The 18,326-nt window shown below is 36.7% G+C and overlaps 1 protein-coding gene across 1 annotated transcript; it reads left to right on the top strand.

The window, feature by feature from the left end:
- The first annotated feature begins 528 nt into the window (after nt 1–528).
- Nucleotides 529–17,727, top strand: rab2a (RAB2A, member RAS oncogene family). The gene is made up of 8 exons (XM_067362163.1): nt 529–719; nt 4,403–4,474; nt 6,038–6,105; nt 13,542–13,624; nt 13,788–13,880; nt 14,664–14,775; nt 15,659–15,727; nt 17,197–17,727. The coding sequence occupies exons 1-8, from the start codon at nt 674–676 to the stop codon at nt 17,290–17,292; spliced, it is 639 nt and encodes a 212-aa protein (XP_067218264.1). The 5' UTR covers nt 529–673; the 3' UTR covers nt 17,293–17,727.
- Nucleotides 17,728–18,326: the final 599 nt, after the last annotated feature.

Genomic DNA, 18,326 nt, shown 5'->3' on the forward strand with positions numbered 1-18,326 from the left:
TTACAAAGTAAAAAAAAAAAAAATTAATAAATATAAAAATGAAATGTGTACAGATGAATTGTTCAAAATAAGATCTATATGCATTTAGAAAATATATGCATGTTTTTCATTTTTTCTTCTATGCCAACTTGTGTACTACCATTTAAGGGTAAATAAGGAACAGTGTAGTTAATTGTACTGCCCCAAGGACAAGCAATTTTTACTTTTTTATTTTCTGAGAGTGCTCAAATGTGGTTGATTAATATCTGTTTTAGGGAGATTCGTCAGGTTTGCTGTTTCAACATTCAGGAGTTCTACTCACTACCACGAGAGATCAATACAAGGTGTGAATCTTTAGAATGATAATTAGTCTTCTGTAAAGTGTCTTGCGAAGAATAAAACTCTTAGTCTACTGATATATCTGCCCTCTCGATGAACATTGACCTGACACATCGCGGTTTAGGTGAGTGAACTTCCGGTGAAGTCCACAACCTCTTCTGTTCTGTGTGCGTGGCGAAGGCGGGACGTGTGACGTAGACCGGTTGGAGCTCGAGGTGTTTATTGTTCCTTCCCGTCGAGAGGAGAAAAGGGCTGGCTTAGCGGAGGCATATATCACACACACTTTCCCTGCGGTTTTAGCTTCAAGGAGCCATTTTAGTAAGGCCAAAACAGGTTTATAAAGGACCGGTTGGCCATGGCGTACGCGTATCTCTTCAAATACATCATAATCGGAGACACGGGTAAGCAGCGGCAGCGAGTCTGTTATTTCCGCAGTGTTGGAGTCAATGACGTGTTCAAGCAGAGGCGCGAGGGGTGGGAGGACTGACAGCCTGTGTTTTTTTCTTTGCCTTTCTCTCCATCTGCCTCATTAGCTCTTAGGCTAACTCTTATCACATACATAAAGTTAATTCCTAATGGTGTGCTTCATGTCACGGCAGCGGTGTGAGGTTATAGGGCTGCCACGGTCTTTTGTTTTCTGTTGGGTGGGGGAAGCTAGCAGGCAAGCTAAACGCTGCTTCATATCAGCTGTCTGCCTCAATAACAACAGCAGCATCCCTGATTTCTGTTAGCATGACATGTAGAGCAAAAAAGCAACATGCTGTATATGTGTGAGTACGTCTGTTCAGTGCTCGCTTGCTTTACTTGCATCTTTTTCTAGTCCATTTAAAGGCCACAACCTGGCTAGTTAGCCAACATCGCTAGCAGCTATTTACTCTTTCTGAAAATGGCGTTGGCTCAGTCGCGTTTTATCAGAGGATAAAACATTTAATGAGCAATGACTGTAAAAGAAATTCCCTTGCTTTATTACTCAAGTCCCACATTTATCGGCCAGGGTCATTCAATGTGTATTTCAAGGCTGGTAACCCCGTATATTTGTGGCCTGCTAGTGTTCTCACCAGATTTCTGTCACTGTAGGCCTTTCCCCAAGAGATACGGCAACAGCAGACAATGTATTTCTGTCTTTAAACATGTTTATCTGTCACTTACGTTAGTTACAAACAGAAGTTTTCTTTTTTTCCTCAAATTATATTTAACAGATAAGATGAATACATTATTTTAATGCTGAGGAGGGTGCTGATGTTTAAGTCAACCCAACACTCATCATATGATTTTGCTTCCACGTATTTCCAGGGGATGTTTTGGACCTATTTATATATTAGGTGTTATTAACTACTATGTATTAAATAAAAATTAATAATTCAATCCCATGCACTTACTATATACATATGTTTTCATATTTTACTTGTATTTATAAATACCTGCATGTAGTTACTTTCTAGTTCTAGTTTCTAGTTACGTCTATTATTACAGATGTAGATATATAATTACACTATAAACCTGTCCCTAAACTTACCTGTCTCCCCTTTCAATAGCAGCAAAAGTGTTTTGTTAATACATGAATGCAATAAGTATGTTGTACCTAACTTTTTTCTTTTCTTTTTTTTGACATAAGTACATAGTAGTTAAAGACACCTAATATAAAGTGGGACTAGCACCATTTTTGTCCTCTAAATGATGCTGTGATTTATCTTTCCTACATAAATTAGCCTATAATGATAAAACTATTTTTACATTGGTGAGGTCAATTCAACTGTGGAACCAATGTTGTATTGAGGATTTTGTTGCACTGATATACAGTGTAAAAAAAAAAAAATCATAAGACATAATAAATGCATCCTGAAACCAGTGCCTTTTGTGTTGCAAATGTAACCTTCAACAAGCTTTTCATTGACAGAATAGGAAAGTTTACTTTGTTGACTATGAAGTATCTTTTCTGCCTCATGTTGAGATGCAGCGAAGATGCTGCCATTATATATGCAAAATAGTTTTTTTTAGCCCAAATTAAGTGTTTGAGAACATAATATGATTATATCATCCCTGAGCTTGATTTACTTTTTTAATTTCTTTCTCTCTCTCTATGTGTGTGTGTGTGTGATCAGTGTGACCGCTAACATGCTTTGGTTTAAGTGATAGTTCACCCAAAAATGAACAATTCTGTCTTTCACTCATTCTCATGTTGTTCCAAACGTGTATTACTGAATTTCTTCTGCAAACACAAAAGAATAACCAAACAGTTTTGGTGAATGTTGACTTCCATTGTATGGGCAAAAAAATCTGAGACATTTCTCAAAATATCTTTTATTTCTTTTCCACAGAAGAAAGTCATTCAGGTTTGAAACGATATATGTGGGTGAGTAAATGATGAAAGGATTTTAATTTTGGGGTGAACTATACCTTTAATTGTCTTGGCCTCATTCTAGAATAGGTTGTACCATAACATCTGATGATCAGTTTGTTGTGGAGCCAAAGCATTACAGCATCTTGCCCAACTCGACACTTCCACTTGCACAGTTGTCTACAGTGGTTTTCTACCTTTTGTATCAGACTTGGGCTGTGCTCAAGACAAAAGCAACCATCATATAAACTCTACAATGCCTAATGCATTTCATAAGACTTTAAACAATAGTAAAATTGGGTTTGTTAGTCTTAGTTTAGTTGTAAATTGATTTGTTAGTATGTGTAAACAGGCTCATGCCTCTGCTTGTTGCTCAACCCCAGTTAGTTGATGCTCATCTGAAACTCGATCTAGCTAGTCATTGCTGGGCGTCGTGAGATTGCATTTAACCTGGTTTGTGTTCATGCTTGAGATGTAGGTTTGCAGTGTTAAAACTGTCACAAGTTTTGCTTGATTTCTGGACAAACTATATTTGCATTTATGCATTTAGCAGACACTTTTATCTTAAGTTACCCACGAATGAAAATCAAACAAGCATAAGTAATTGGTTTAAAGAGGAGCAACTATACAAGTAGTGCTACTTTACACTTCCCTTGAGCACTCAAACTTCTATGCAAGTCCAGAACAGCAGAGAACATTATGATTAACTCATCCCTGTGAGTTTGATTTCAGATGCTTGCCATGACTATACTGGCATAGATAATACTAAAGGGTTAGATTGAAGCAGTAGCACCACATTATTTGTTGTTGTCACCGTTATTCACAAGAGACAAAACATCAGCTCACAAGTATTTTGTGAATGCTGTTTCTTTTTAAGATACTAAATTGTTCTGCAGGGCTGTAGGCTCAGTGTAGTGTTTGCTGTAGGTGAGTCTGCACATTACACATTGTAATTTCATCATTGTTAGGTTGTCTCCAAACATCTCTCTTGTGAGCGCTCTATGAATGCGGCTCACTTGCTTAGCAACGGCTGTTGCTCATGGTAACGCCTCCTCCTAATGTCATAAGCATTTAACCTGTTTGTGTATCATGGCAGATCCTCTAATCTCATTTTGGTGGATGAGTTTATTTAGTTATGCCAGTAATGTCTTGAACTGATGATTTTTTTACTCAAATAATGTAGTTAATGTTTTATTTATTTATTTATTACTCAAATTAATGTAATTAATTTCTTATGGAATCATGTACACATAAATTAGCAGGTGACATTTTGTTAATGAATAAACAGGTATTTAGTTTAAAGTGCTGAGAGAACCATTTTTTTATGTTCACAATACACAGTGAATATTGAAAAGAAAATAGGATATGAGAAATGTTTTTGCTATCAATCCATCAGGTAATTGGATTTATATGCTGTGGTCTCAAACTCATCTGCTCTCATTTGAATTATTTGTCTTTTTTTATTTGTCTGATATTGATCTTAGTGCATGAGTTTTTTTCTGTAGAATAAATGAGATGGTCTTACAATGGCTTTAATTAAACCATTTATGTTTATGCACATTGTTGGAAAATGAGGTGAAAAGGGCAAGCCAGTTTTAGCCTCACTACAGAAATGACCCCATCACTTTTTAAAAAATTTCAATTAAATCCTGAACAAATGATTTTGATGTAATGGGATACAGCAGATGTATAGGCCTGAGGCTAATTGTGGCCATTCACGCGTGACCCTCTGTGTTTGCTTTGCAGGTGTGGGGAAGTCGTGCCTATTATTACAGTTTACAGATAAGCGCTTTCAGCCAGTGCACGATCTCACTATCGGTAAGGCTCTTTTAACCCCACCACATATTCTCTCATTAATTAAAACAGCAGTAATGTGTCTCATTTTAGCACAGGGACAGACTGTTGCCAGTCTCCTTGATGTGTTTTTTTTTTTTTTTTGTATGGAACTTTCTAAAAGCACATAATAGTGAAATTTGTTTTTTGTTTGATGGAGCTGCATGATTTTGGATAAATTGAGAATAATTTTTTTTAAAATGGAAAACACGATTTTCACACGATTCTGAATAGACAACTAATCAAAATAATTTAATTTACTAGTTCTAAAATTTTAATTGCTGCAGACTTTTTAAAAATATATTGAAGTAATTTGAATCATTATTTTTTTTCTATGACTCATAATAATGATACTGTGTGGTTGAAAATACTGTTTGTGAAGCGGATTCATATCTATACATGACAACTGCTCTCTGGTTCAGCAGCAGATTTTAATCTTTCGCTGTGATCGTACTTGTCAAAGGTTTAATAGACACAGCTGAATAATTTTCACTTAGCAATAAGATCCCATGGTTGCAATCTTTTAATGATTAAAGGAACACTCCACTTTTTTTGAAAATAGGCTCATTTTCCAACTCCCCTAGAGTTAAACAGTTGAGTTTTACCGTTTTCGAATCCATTCAGCCGATCTCCGGTTCTGGCGGTACCACTTTTAGCATAGCTTAGCATAGTTCATTGAATCTGATTAGACCGTTAGCATCGCGCTTAAAAATGACCAAAGAGTTTTGATACTTTTCCTATTTAAAACTTGACTCTTCTGTAGTTAAATCGTGTACTAAGACCGACGGAAAATGAAAAGTTGTGATTTTCTAGGCTGATATGGCTAGGAACTATACTCTCATTCCTGCGTAATAATCAAGGAACTTTGCTGCCGTATCATGGCTGCAGCAGTGCAATGATATTACGCAGCGTCTCTCACAAACGTCTCCATGGTTGCAAGGCACGTTCCCTGTGCAAGCAGGGGCTCACGGGCGCTGCGTAATATCATTGCACTGCTGCAGCCATGATACGGCAGCAAAGTTCCTTGATTATTACGCCTGAATGAGAGTATAGTTCCTAGCCATATCAGCCTAGAAAATCACAACTTCTCATTTTCCGTCTGTCTTAGTACACGATTTAACTACAGAAGAGTCCAGTTTTAAATGGGAAAAATATCAAAACTCTTTGGTCATTTTTAAGCGCGATGCTAACGGTCTAATCAGATTCAATGAACTATGCTAAGTTATGCTAAAAGTGGTACCGCCAGAACCGGAGATCGGCTGAATGGATTCGAAAACGGTAAAACTCAACTGTTTAACTCTAGGGGAGTTGGAAAATGAGCCTATTTTCAAAAAAAGTGGAGTGTTCCTTTAATCGTGTAGTTATAGTGTTTTAGCCTTCATCCACTCCATATGAGCCCATTCCACAAAACCAAAAGAGTTTTATGTCACTTATGGTTTAAAATGAAAGCTGATCCGTAGTGTTAATGCAAATTTGAGGTGATGTGTTCACTGCCCTATGCTGTTGAATGAGTCATGAATCAAGCTCTGCCTTCATTTGTGTTGACAGGTGTTGAATTTGGAGCACGAATGATCACTATAGATGGCAAACAGATAAAACTTCAGATCTGGGATACGGTAAGATTACATTCATCTGATTTTTCATGCATCTTATTTATGCAGAAATCAGTTTTTTTTCTCTATGTAATCATTTAGGTCAAATTCATGCCCTTAGTAAATATTATGAGTGTTACCATGCTTGTGAATTGAAACACAGCTGAGACAGTGTGGAGGGAACATGTGTTTCCTGATTAGGCAGATTTGGCCATACAATAATGCCAATACAGCAATATGCCTGAGGCTGTTCATGGGAGCTCAGTTCTGCTGTCAGGTTGTTTTTGTGCCAGTTAAACATAAATGTCATGTGACTGATGATTCTAGAGACACAGGAAAATTGTCATGACGATTCTTATTGGCACCAAAAGAAAGTCCCAAGCAGTTTAATAGTGACTATAATGTGCTTTTGATGTCAAAGGCAGCAAACAGAAAGAAATAGAAGTTAAGTTCACCCTTTTAGAAGCCCTTTTTTTTCCAGAATCCATAGATATTTTTTAATTGCTGTCAATAGAGGAAGATGATGTTTGCAGCCAAATGGTGTAGTTATGACATAAACCAACAAGTCATCCCTTGCTTCATCCTCTTTTTCTTAAGCCCTGCTCTCCAAAGACATGTCAACAAACCTAATGTCTTGTTCAAAATTGACAGGGAGAAAAGATTTCTAATTTGCATTTTCTTGCTGTATACCACTCCTCTGGCCTTTTTTTTTGTTTGTTGTTTGTTTTTTGTTTTGAATTGAAACGTGTTTGATTTCATAAGATGCCGATTTCATTCATATCTGTGGGAGATTAACGCTAGTATGTAAACAAAATTACACTGACAGTAATGTTTATTTTAAGGTCTCTTATGTACACCAAGGCTGCATTTATTTGATCAAAAAATATAGTAAAAGCAGTAATATTGTGAAATATTATTACAATTTTAAAATAACCGTTTTCTGTTCTAATATTTAGTAAAATGTATTTTATTCCTGTGATGGCAAAGCTAATTTTTTAGCATCGTTACTCCAGTCTTCAGTGTCACATGATCCTTCAGAAATCATTCTAATATTTTTCAAGATTCTTTTATGAATAGAAAGTTTCGAAGAACAGCGTTTATTTGAATTATAATATTAACATCATAAATGTTAGGGCTGGGACGATACACCTATATCCTGATTCAATACTATCATGATACTTGGGTGCCAATACAAAATGTATTGTAATTTTTAAAAATTGTGATTCTACAAATATTGCGATTTCGATTTTTGTTTGCTTTTTTCCCTAGACCAAGGGGAAAAGTTAACTGATATCCTTATACATGATGGTGCAGGTCATATATCCATAGATGTCTCTCTGTCCAGCATTTTTCACTTTCTCGTGTCCACTAATAAGAGATGTGTCATCATGTAATACTCACCAATAAAACTCATATTGCCCTCTCAGGGGATTTTTTTCTCCCAGCCTAACTTATATAAATTTCAAATATTGTTAAAGGTAAGTAAACTATCAGTAATAAAATAAGAAAAAATAAGCAAATTACAAGCAATAGCACAAATAAAATAGAACAAACAAATAAAATAAACACTGCCTTTCATGTTTTTCAAGTAAGTCTAACAGTAATTTTCAGGTAGAGAAAATGAATAATCAAATGTAAAATAGCACTGAATAGTCTTAACTGTATCAACCTGTTAACTGTCACCCTGTCAGAAAATGCACTATCCAAACTTAAATGGTTGTAATTCAAGAATACTTTGGAGTATATACATAAGGCTGGTCTTGTTTTAAAGATGAAATTTGGCAGATTATTGTAGAATTGAAATAACTTATGTAAGTGAAACAGAAAAAAAGTTTAAGTTTATGAAAATGTAAAATGTAAAAATATAAGATTTTATATAAAATATATTTTAAAAAACAAGTTTTACTCTAAAACTGCAAGGAAATCAAAGCCAAAAATCTGAACAAGTTGTTCCAAATTTCAGGTTGATATCTCAAAAAATGAGCTTTCAGTAAGATTTTGTTTGGGCGCAGTACCACACTTTTTCACTAGATGACAACCAAGCTCCATTACTGACCATATAAAGGTGCCTCCATTTCCATATATGGTTTGAGTGATCTGGGGTCTCATTTATAAAACTGTGCGTAGGATCCCTACTAAAAGTGTACGTACGCGCAAAAGCTAGATTCTGCGTACGCACAAAAAAAATCAGATTTATAAAACCATGCGTACGCCAGAACCAGCGCACAAATCCCTTTATAAATCCCAGTCAGCGGAAGATTGTGCGTAAGCAGATCTCCACCCTGTCTCCTCCCCGAAATAACCATATATGGAGCTTACGACGCCTAGTTTTACTATGCATAACCTCATCTGCATATCATTTCCATACACGTTCCCAACCACGTGACACCATGGTTAACACCGTCAAAGGTACAAGACAATGGAAAATATTAGATATGGACTATAAATGCCATTTGTGCCACACATTATGTTGATAAAGATAATCCAATATCCTCTTTATGTTTTAGAATAAATATATCAAAATATCCATAAAAACAAAATAGTATAAAATACTTCAGATAAAGGTTTTAGAATAGAGTTGATTCATTCATTTCCACTGGCCACATAGTATTTAAATAGTTTTAAACAATTCAAATCAAATTTATGCAGTTTTGCTGATAAGGTGAACATATATTTTAGGAAGTTTATAGGCTATTTTTAGTGGAAACAGATAGGACTACTTATTTATTGCAGTGTAAATACAATTGTCTGACTCGGCGCGTCACTGACAAAGTATTTTAAAAAAGAAAACATGCAAATCTTACCATTTTCCTCATTATATCCTTCAAATGGTAATTATTTGAAGATCCTTCACACGAACATGCAGCTGTGGTTGTACAGTAAGATATTATTGGACCTATTCAAGCTGGACAACGGACCGTTTGACCACCGAATCCAGCAGTGTCTTCCATAATATCGAAGTTAAGTGTGCATCAATGATCGTCATTCTCGAAAACATATTTTGTCATAACATCTGCAGTTTAGTTTAAAGAGGAATTATTGTGCTTCCATCGCTCCTCGCTGTCATAACAGCGTGTCACTGGAAAAGTGATCGAAAGTAGCACATCTACTATCTCAATTCATATCACTTTGTCTCCAGAATGTGCGTACGCACGGCTCAAAGTTTGCTTAAAGGTGCGCACATTCTCCCGTCAAGTTTGTTTTTATAGATATCAACCTTTGCGCTGGAACTGGCGTACGCACGTTTCCAGCCCTGTTTTGTGCGTACGCACGCTTTATAAATGAGACCCCAGAACCATATATTTCAATTATTTTCATACAATTTATGAAGTAGACATCCTATATAGAAGTAGTATGGGAAGTTTGGCAGAATTTGATGAAAATGAATTCAGCATCTAATAAATGAAAACATGTATGTATGTTGGTTATAGTGTTGTCACGATACCAAAATTTTGACTTCGATACGATACCCAACTTCAGTATCACGATACCGATACTTAAACGATACTATGGCAAAAACCTAAAACAGTAGGAAAAGTAAATAAATAACATATGACAGAACTGTGGCTAGTGGTTTCCCAAAGTAACTAGCCACTCAGCATTTTTATTGGCCACAATTTTGATGTTGGTAAATTACATTTTATATGATTAAAGCTGACTTTTTTATGCTTAAATTACTTTGAGTCATTTTACTTGATTTAGAAGATTTAAAACACTTTCAAACTTTTAAATGCAGACTGACCACCCAAATCAAGATTACATTTTATATCAGCTGGTATGTACAGGTGGGCAAGAGGTGGACAATGTATGAGCATGAGCTAGTATGAGAACAAGTTATTTGTGTTATGCTATATAAAAGAACAAAGAAGCAAATTACAAAAACAGTAGTAAATTAAAAATAATCTTTTTTCAGATACACTAGGTTTATTTAACATATTTAACAGCTTTTGTTGTTTGATTAACATTAATGATGGACAGGCCTATTTAATTGGGCTGCTGAATGCATGGACGTAACTGACAAATATCCAGTTATTACCCACCTGTTTACGTCCACTTAAGCCATAACCGACTGTATTCACGCGAGATACTCCACATGATGGACATTTAGACATCTGTGTGCACGTGTATTTGACTATTCAGACGCGAGGAAAACTGATCGCGCGCGCGACAGACAGAGAGAGAGAGAGAGAGAGAGAGAGAGAGAGCGCACGCGAGAGAGCGCTTCTGTCATTCAGCGCAATTCCGCCTATCCCTCCTTCACTAACTGCATGTAAATAACGAATTGTGTGATTGGATTGTAATTTTGTGCTACGACGATCTTCGACGACCATTTGGCTGTAAACTTAAATTATATTCAACTCGCCAAAGTGGCTAGTGGGAGTGGCTGTCATCAAGCCCTGCATGTAAGTGTTTTGACAGTGAGAATATTGATTACTGTAAATAATTAGAGCAATGTTATTAAAGCATAAATTGGTTTAATATAATTGTATAGTCCCTTCACATATTTGTTTTTTAAAATTAATTTTATTTTAGCAACCAGATATCACTTATTAGACTCAATAATACACCTCTTTGCGGATGTCTGCTTGCATGAGTAATATAAATAACACTCATTTAATTTTTGAGAGCATAAACATAACGCTGGTATCACATTCACTAACCTGTCGCTCTTTAAATTCTCTGTACAAATCGGGATGTTTGGCAAGTTGGATGCTCCCTTCGCTTGCGTTATTTTGTAACGTATTTTGCAGACGGGCTTTGTGGTGTCCGTGGGCTTGCCCTGACTGTCGGCAATGTAAGCAAAATAATGCCATATTTTGCTTTGTGAATCTGCGGTTGCGCAGTTGACAGGAATAAACACGCACTCAATGTGCCTCAGAAGCAGCGCGCTGCACACACACTGCTCCCTGCTGTCGCACATTAGGAAATACAGCTGGCATTCAAAGTACCGGTACTAATAAAATGAAGAACCGTACCGTTTCTAAAAGCAGGGTATCGCGATACCTTTCTAGTACCGGTATATCGTGCAACACTAGTTGGTTATAGATCGCTTCCACAATCATAAATGTATTTTTTTTTCTATTAAAAACATTTTCAGACCATTTTTTCTCAAAAAATTGAATGGATGTTATCTTTTGAACTCTTGGCATGAAAACAAAAATGTTTCAACCAATTTTTAATGATTTTTCATGTTCATCGCCATTTCAAAATAAAGGTCTGAACATGCCTTATGAGAATGAAAATATGCATGTTGCAAATTGATAAATTATTGCTCCTCTGTAATTTATTTTGAAAACTACAGATTCTAAGCTTTCAAATGATATATAGTTTGTCAAGATTAGTTTAGGCTTAGTATAGAATATTACTGTTTTAAATATGTAATAACTGTTTTGTTGTTGTTGTTTTTGTTGTTTTTAATTTCTTTGTCCTCAGTTGTTTGATTAACATTAAAACAAAGGCAGAAGCAGGTTTATTAGGCTGCTGTCACTTTAAGAGCTGCATGGACCAATACACTTACACATTGTTTTATTTCTCAACTGTTTATGTTCACTTAAGATATAGCGGACTATGTTTACTAAAGGATACTCGCAAAGACTGGCATTTTTTTGATGTAATTTTGTCTGAATATGTCCGTTCAAGTGCAAGAAGACGTGAAAGACCGCTTAATTCAGCATTCCCGTGCTGTCCTGCGAAGCGGCTTTCTGGCTGCACGATTTGGATGAATGCGCACACAAAACTTCTCATACTATTGAATTGAGTTATCATTTGCATCTTCTTGCGCTTGAATATTTAAATTGGTAAGGCTTAAAAACATGTGCGAATGATAAACTTTCGTGATACAGCACTGGCCTAATCAGGCAAGTAACAATAGCGTCAACTGTCCTAAGCGACATTCATGCTGTCTTTTTATTGTTGAGCCCTGCCCTCTGCTGAAATGAGAAAGAACTTTCCTCCACCTTGTCTATAAGCAAGGACTAAAATAAAGCAATTTAATATGAATTAATATCAATTCTGGAATTAAAATAAGAAAAAAAGCGATTACCCTGCACTAATGTCTTTTGTCACTTTTTATCAATTTTAACAATTTTTTATTTGTATTTATTTTTTTATTTTTTTAAATCTTACTGACCCCAAACCTTTGAACGTGTATGTATATTTTCTTTTACTTTTTCTGGTTACCACTGCAGTTCTTTATAGTGAAAGACCCAAACAAAATTCATTCTATGTATTTCAAAATATGCCACCCTGAGTAGAACTTTATTTTTGTAAGCATTCCTTGTAATTGGTTGTTTTTTTATTTTTATTTACAGAGCTTTTAAAACCTTCTCATATGACTTGGGTCAATTCTTTGCCAGCATGTATAAATGTGTTTACAATATACCAGTCAATATTTTGAGAAAATCATGAGCTGACTTGTTTAATCTTTCTTATATAGGAAATTCAGTAAAATGTTAATAAAATAAAATGTCTTAGCTGCACATAAACATTTTGGCCAGCAGAGGGAGACAACATACCAATGGCCATGATGTTGTGGTCAAAGCATCAGTATTTGTTGTGTATATCAGATGTCTTGTTTTTTGTTTTTGTTTTGTTTTTTCATTTGTACACTTGTATACTCTCTTAGACGGTAGCTAAGAGACGCAAACCAGTTTTTTTTGTAATGTGTAAAGGCAACCTTTGCAACTTAAATGAAGTCACATTAAACGTTAAAAAAGATGTTTTCCTGTTTATAGCCAGTTTGCATGGGCGAGGCTATCTTGTGAAAAATCTAATGTCGGAATAATTAGGGGTAATCATGCGGTGGTTGTTTGGTGTGGGTTCGATCTGATGATGTCACCTAGATTGTGCTGTGTCTTTAAATGCACCATAAATAATTAATTTCAAGGTTATTTCAACAAGCTCTGTGATAAAACTAGAGAAGAGGGGGGGAGTGTTGGATGAAGTAACAGGAGAAATCTGCATGTCTGGCCTTCCTGTAACCTTTCACTCCAGCAGATGGCAGGCATAACAGTGTCATTCATCATTTATTCACAATGGGCTCCATTAACTCTAATGTTAACAGCTGCCCCGGGGAATGGATTATTGAATTCAAATACGTACTCCTGGCTTATTTGCCTGCTGTCAAAGGGGCTGGGTTGACCAGAGGCCACCTTATACCATGACACTCCGTTGAGCGGTGGCCGTACGCTGGGGGCCGGTAGATTCGACAAACGTCAATGAGGGTCTAGAAAAGTGTTGTGGGATGGAGAGTCGACGGAGGGTCTACGCATGGGACATCACTGTGGTCTTTTAGAGCTGGAGTTCCCAGGGCAACACCATCCTGGAGGGATTGTGGTGAAGATGGTTTACGCACAGAGTATAGACACAATATACCCAGTGGACATTGTTGGCACCTTATTGTTTCTTAAAAACAGGCTTTTACTGGTGGTGTTACTGATCCCTGTGTCTGTGTGTTTCAGGCCGGACAGGAGTCCTTCCGCTCAATCACCAGGTCTTACTACAGAGGTGCAGCTGGGGCTCTGCTAGTTTATGACATCACAAGGTGAGACCAAACTCGCATGACTGACATATTTCTCTTCTGCTCCTCTGCTTTACTGTCTTGTCTTGTCCAGTTTCAGTACTTCACTACAAAGATTATTCTTATTTAATTCACTGTTCTTTTTTTTTTTTTTTTTTTTATGTGTGGGTATTTGTTACATTTGCAGAAGGGACACTTTTAATCACTTGACAACTTGGTTAGAAGATGCTCGTCAACATTCCAACTCTAACATGGTCATCATGCTCATTGGAAATAAAAGGTCAGTGTACATCTTTATTTTTGTTATTGTTATTGGTATAGTCTATTTTTATTATTTATCTAGTACATATTGACATGAATTTCAATATGTACAATATTTCAGTATTGACATTGACATTTGAATACAGTTTAATTACAGCAAATGAGATGATAGACATTAAAGTACATAACATTTCTAAAATGACCATTTGGATCTAAACTCTGGTGTAAAGTGGTTTACACCACTGGTTTACACCACATTTAATCACTTAAAGTTTTCCATTTTCAGTATATTATCAATTGACATAACTTCTGAGTTAGCTCTTTTGAATGTTCTATTAATCAAATAATCCTGAAACAAAATATATCACAGTTTCCACACAAATATTAAGCAGCACAACCATTTTCAAGATTGATAATAAGAAGAAATGTTTCTTGAGCACCAAATCAGCATATTAGAATGATTTCTGAAGGATCATGTGACACTGAAGACTGGAGTAATGATGCTGAAAATTCAGCTTTGTCATCACAGGAATAATTTACATTTTAAAATATTAAATATTTAATATAAAATAATTAAAATGTACATAAATAAAAATCAGTTATTTTAAATTGTAATATTTTACAGTATTACAATTTATACTGTATTTTTGATCAAATAAATGTAGCCACGGTGAGCATAAGAAGAAAAAAAAAAAAAACATTAAAAAATTGTACTGACCCCATACTTTTGAACTACAGTTTATTTCACAGTCTAGAATAATCTTATGAATTAAACACAATCTGATTTGTTTCTTCGTGCCAGTGATTTGGAGTCACGGAGAGAGGTGAAGAAAGAGGAAGGAGAGGCCTTTGCCAGAGAACATGGACTGATCTTCATGGAGACTTCTGCAAAGACTGCATCAAACGTAGAAGAGGTAAAACAGCTCTTGTGTGGCTCAGCGGTCTTCTGTGTCGTGATTTATGTCTGGGTTTTTGTGTGAAAATATGTGCACATACATGCATATAGATAACACCCTAGGGACACACAGTCTGGGGAAAAAAACATTCAGATTTCTGCAGTGGAAGCCAAGAAGCTAAAGCAGGGCTTAGAGCTGGCTTTAAAAGAGTGGGGATGTTAAATTGTGGAAGTCCCTCCCCCATCCTCCCACCCGAAGTCGCCTCAATGATTAATTTGTCTCATTAGTGTCGTGTGAATTCTTCTGACCCTTCCCCCACCCCTTTATGACGTTTCAATCTCCTATTTAAGGTTCATGCATATTCATAGATTCCCTGCCCCACACACATCCATCCACGGATACGAGCGCACACATCTGTGGCAATCGCTCAGCCATCTATTTCTCTCTCTGTGGTAATTGAGCCACAGAGGACTGATTGCTCTGGAGATCTGAGAGGCAGTTGCACCAAAAAGCAAAGCAGCTCTGTTAATTAGGCTACAAAGTGCCGGTGGCAGGTCTTAACACTTTAAAGGTGAGCCGTGCACACGGCCGTGTTTATTTTCTATGGGTGACCAATGTGTGCTCAACTTGAGTAATGATAGACACCATCACTTTCAGCCAGATGGGGGCACCAGCCTTCAACTGTAAAAACCTTGACGGTTTGAACGTCTCAAGTTAATCCTATCTGTTTTATCTGACTAATTTATTCATGAATTATATTGATTCCAGTATGCAGTATTGGTTATATTTTGCATCGTTTACATTTAACTGAGTATGAGTTCTGGATGAGTTAATCATCTAAAACAGTTAAAGGATGGCATTTTGATCACATGGATTAAATATGGTCCTTTTTGTGTTTCAGGCATTTATCAACACGGCCAAGGAGATTTATGAAAAGATCCAGGAGGGAGTCTTTGATATAAACAATGAGGTAACCCATATGACAAGGAAGCGCATTCTTTGTTTGCTTTTATAACTTAAAAGTAATTGGGTCAAGAGGACTTCCTGTAGCATTACTCTGAAATCCATGGTCTGATGGGTGGAAACTTTAAACTAAATTTACAATCCTTTTCCAGGAAGGTGAAATGTGTAATTTTGCTAAAATACTTGCTGCTTTTTCCTGCTTAACATACAGAGACAATGTTAAGTAAGATATTCAAGTGAAGAATCACCCCAAAAGTATCACTGTGGCTCTGTTACCACTTTAGCCAATGGTGTGAGTTTGGGGCGATCCAAACTATAGTGTTATTTTTTCTTTCCTAATTCAATTCGGTTTAGTGAAATTTAAATTGCGTACTTCACCTTTTAATTTTAATGGAAGCTCCTGCTAATATGACACACTTTATCATTGTTTTCCATCAGTAAATAGGTTTAATAAAAGGGTAAAGTCATATACTAGAGTCTCACATTGGATGGTTGATGCACTTTGTACTGTGATGATGTTTTCCCACAGTAGCCACATTGTTGTCCTCAAATCTATGCAAATTCAGATGTAAAACCCAATGGAGCATAGCAGATATTATTGTACTGGTTTGCACGTGATACAGGCATTGTAACAGCTCATAAAATGTTTAGGAATGTAATGGTGGTGCATACTTGTACATTGACATAAATGCATATACAACTAAATTGAGAGGAAGGAGCAAGGTGACGACGAACACAGATCTTCTCCAGGGAAAGCTCCACACAAGCCCTCCGGCCCTTCGGTTTCTCTCTACTGGCTGGTAGCCAATGCATAAATTCCTCACATCTTGTAAGTTACAGCCGGTTGGATGGAGGTGAGCCCACTGCAGCTTTTTTTATTAGAGTAGTAGGAAGAGTTTTCTTTAAAAAAAGAATGGGGGAAAAAAAGTTAAGGCACGGCGTCCAAACCGCATCAGCTGATAGAGATTCTGGCCAGGAACCTCAAGGCTCAGATGTGAGCTCACCCCAGATCACTATAAATCAGATTTGGCGCAATGAGGAGTTTCCTGAGAACGTTACAAAAGCACAGCTTCGCTACGGCATGTCTGTTTTGAACACACGCCCGCTTAAGGGAAAAGTTGGCGTGGTGGATGCCTTTGTGTGATGAATGAAAGTGCCACCAGCTTGGGTGTGTGTGTGTTTTTAAAGCTCTGGCAGGTTTCCCTGCGTCTGTGTTACCGCTGGAATAACACTCCAGAGGTTCTCCCGCCTCAGTGCTGACAAAAGCGGCCCACTAATTCAGGCCTGCAGGGGCTGGTATTTTCTACTTAATACAGCGTTATGTGATGGTACAAAATCACCATAATTTCACATGGATTAATTTCACTTTTGGAAGCAGAGGTTCAAATTGTGTGGTCTCTTGTCATCTGATATGTAAATGAGTGTTTAAATGTTTTATTTGTGTGTGTGTGTGTGTGTGTGTGTGTGTGTTTGCAGGCTAACGGCATTAAAATCGGACCCCAGCATGCTGCCACCAACTCCACGATGGGCGGCAGTCAGGGTGGACAGCAAGCCGGAGGGGGCTGTTGCTGAGCACTACCCTTTACCCTCCAGTCTCCTCCATGCCCCCCTCCGCCCCTTACGTTTCTACTGGACTGGTCGGGCTCACTAACATTTTCTTAACCTCCCACAGCCCAGACCCCGGATTCAAATCATATATTAGATGGCTGTCCAAAACAAAACAAAAAAAAAATATTTATAAAGTCCAGGTCCTCTTCAAACCTCCTGACAAACTCCTGAAGCCTGTTTGGGCTACAGAAGACATTATATGGTTACTAGTAAGGAAAAAGGCAGGAGCTTTGGAGTTATTATGGTAAATATATTCATGTTTGTTTCTCAGCAAATTGTTTTTTTTTTTTTTTTGTTGGTTGGTTTTTGTTTTTGTTTTTGCCCATTTGACTTCAAGCTGAACTGTATTAAACACTACAAAGTCATCTATAGTATTTTAATCAGTTTATGTGGGTGAATTCAATGAAAACTGTGGTGAACCCTGAAGTCAAAATAAAAGGAACGTAGAGCTGGTCTAAAAAAAAAAAAAAAAAGGAACAGCTGTTATCAAAGTGAAGAAGTTAAAAGAAGAAAAAAGCAGGACTGTTTTAAATCTGTATTTATCATTCACATTCTGTATATATAGTTATCATTTCTTGCTTTGGTGTACGTTGACCGAGCTAGAATTCTGTACTGAATTTGCTTAAATTCTATACTGTATGAATAGAGCTTGAAACTGCAACAGTATTGCGATATTTCCAAAACCGCTTTGACACCATTTTAAGGTAATCTTTTACTTCATTTATTTTAGTTTGGTCCTGCCATCTGCCTTGACCCCTCGTATACGTGCCCCCCCGATCCTCCTCTCTGTATAGAAACTCTGGCTCTATATACCTATTTTAATGCCAAATTTGTGTTTACCTGTGTTCTAAAATCATGGCTCCAGATATGGATCACCTCCAGAACTAGATCTGCTGTTTGCCTTAAAAGATTTTGGGACTTCAAAACAATAACATATTCATGTTACACAGGATCATTTCAGTCATTACGTGCAATCGTATATTGCATATGATAACGCT

Source organism: Chanodichthys erythropterus, chromosome 16 (assembly GCF_024489055.1).
Source record: "Chanodichthys erythropterus isolate Z2021 chromosome 16, ASM2448905v1, whole genome shotgun sequence".
NCBI lineage: Eukaryota > Metazoa > Chordata > Actinopteri > Cypriniformes > Xenocyprididae > Chanodichthys > Chanodichthys erythropterus.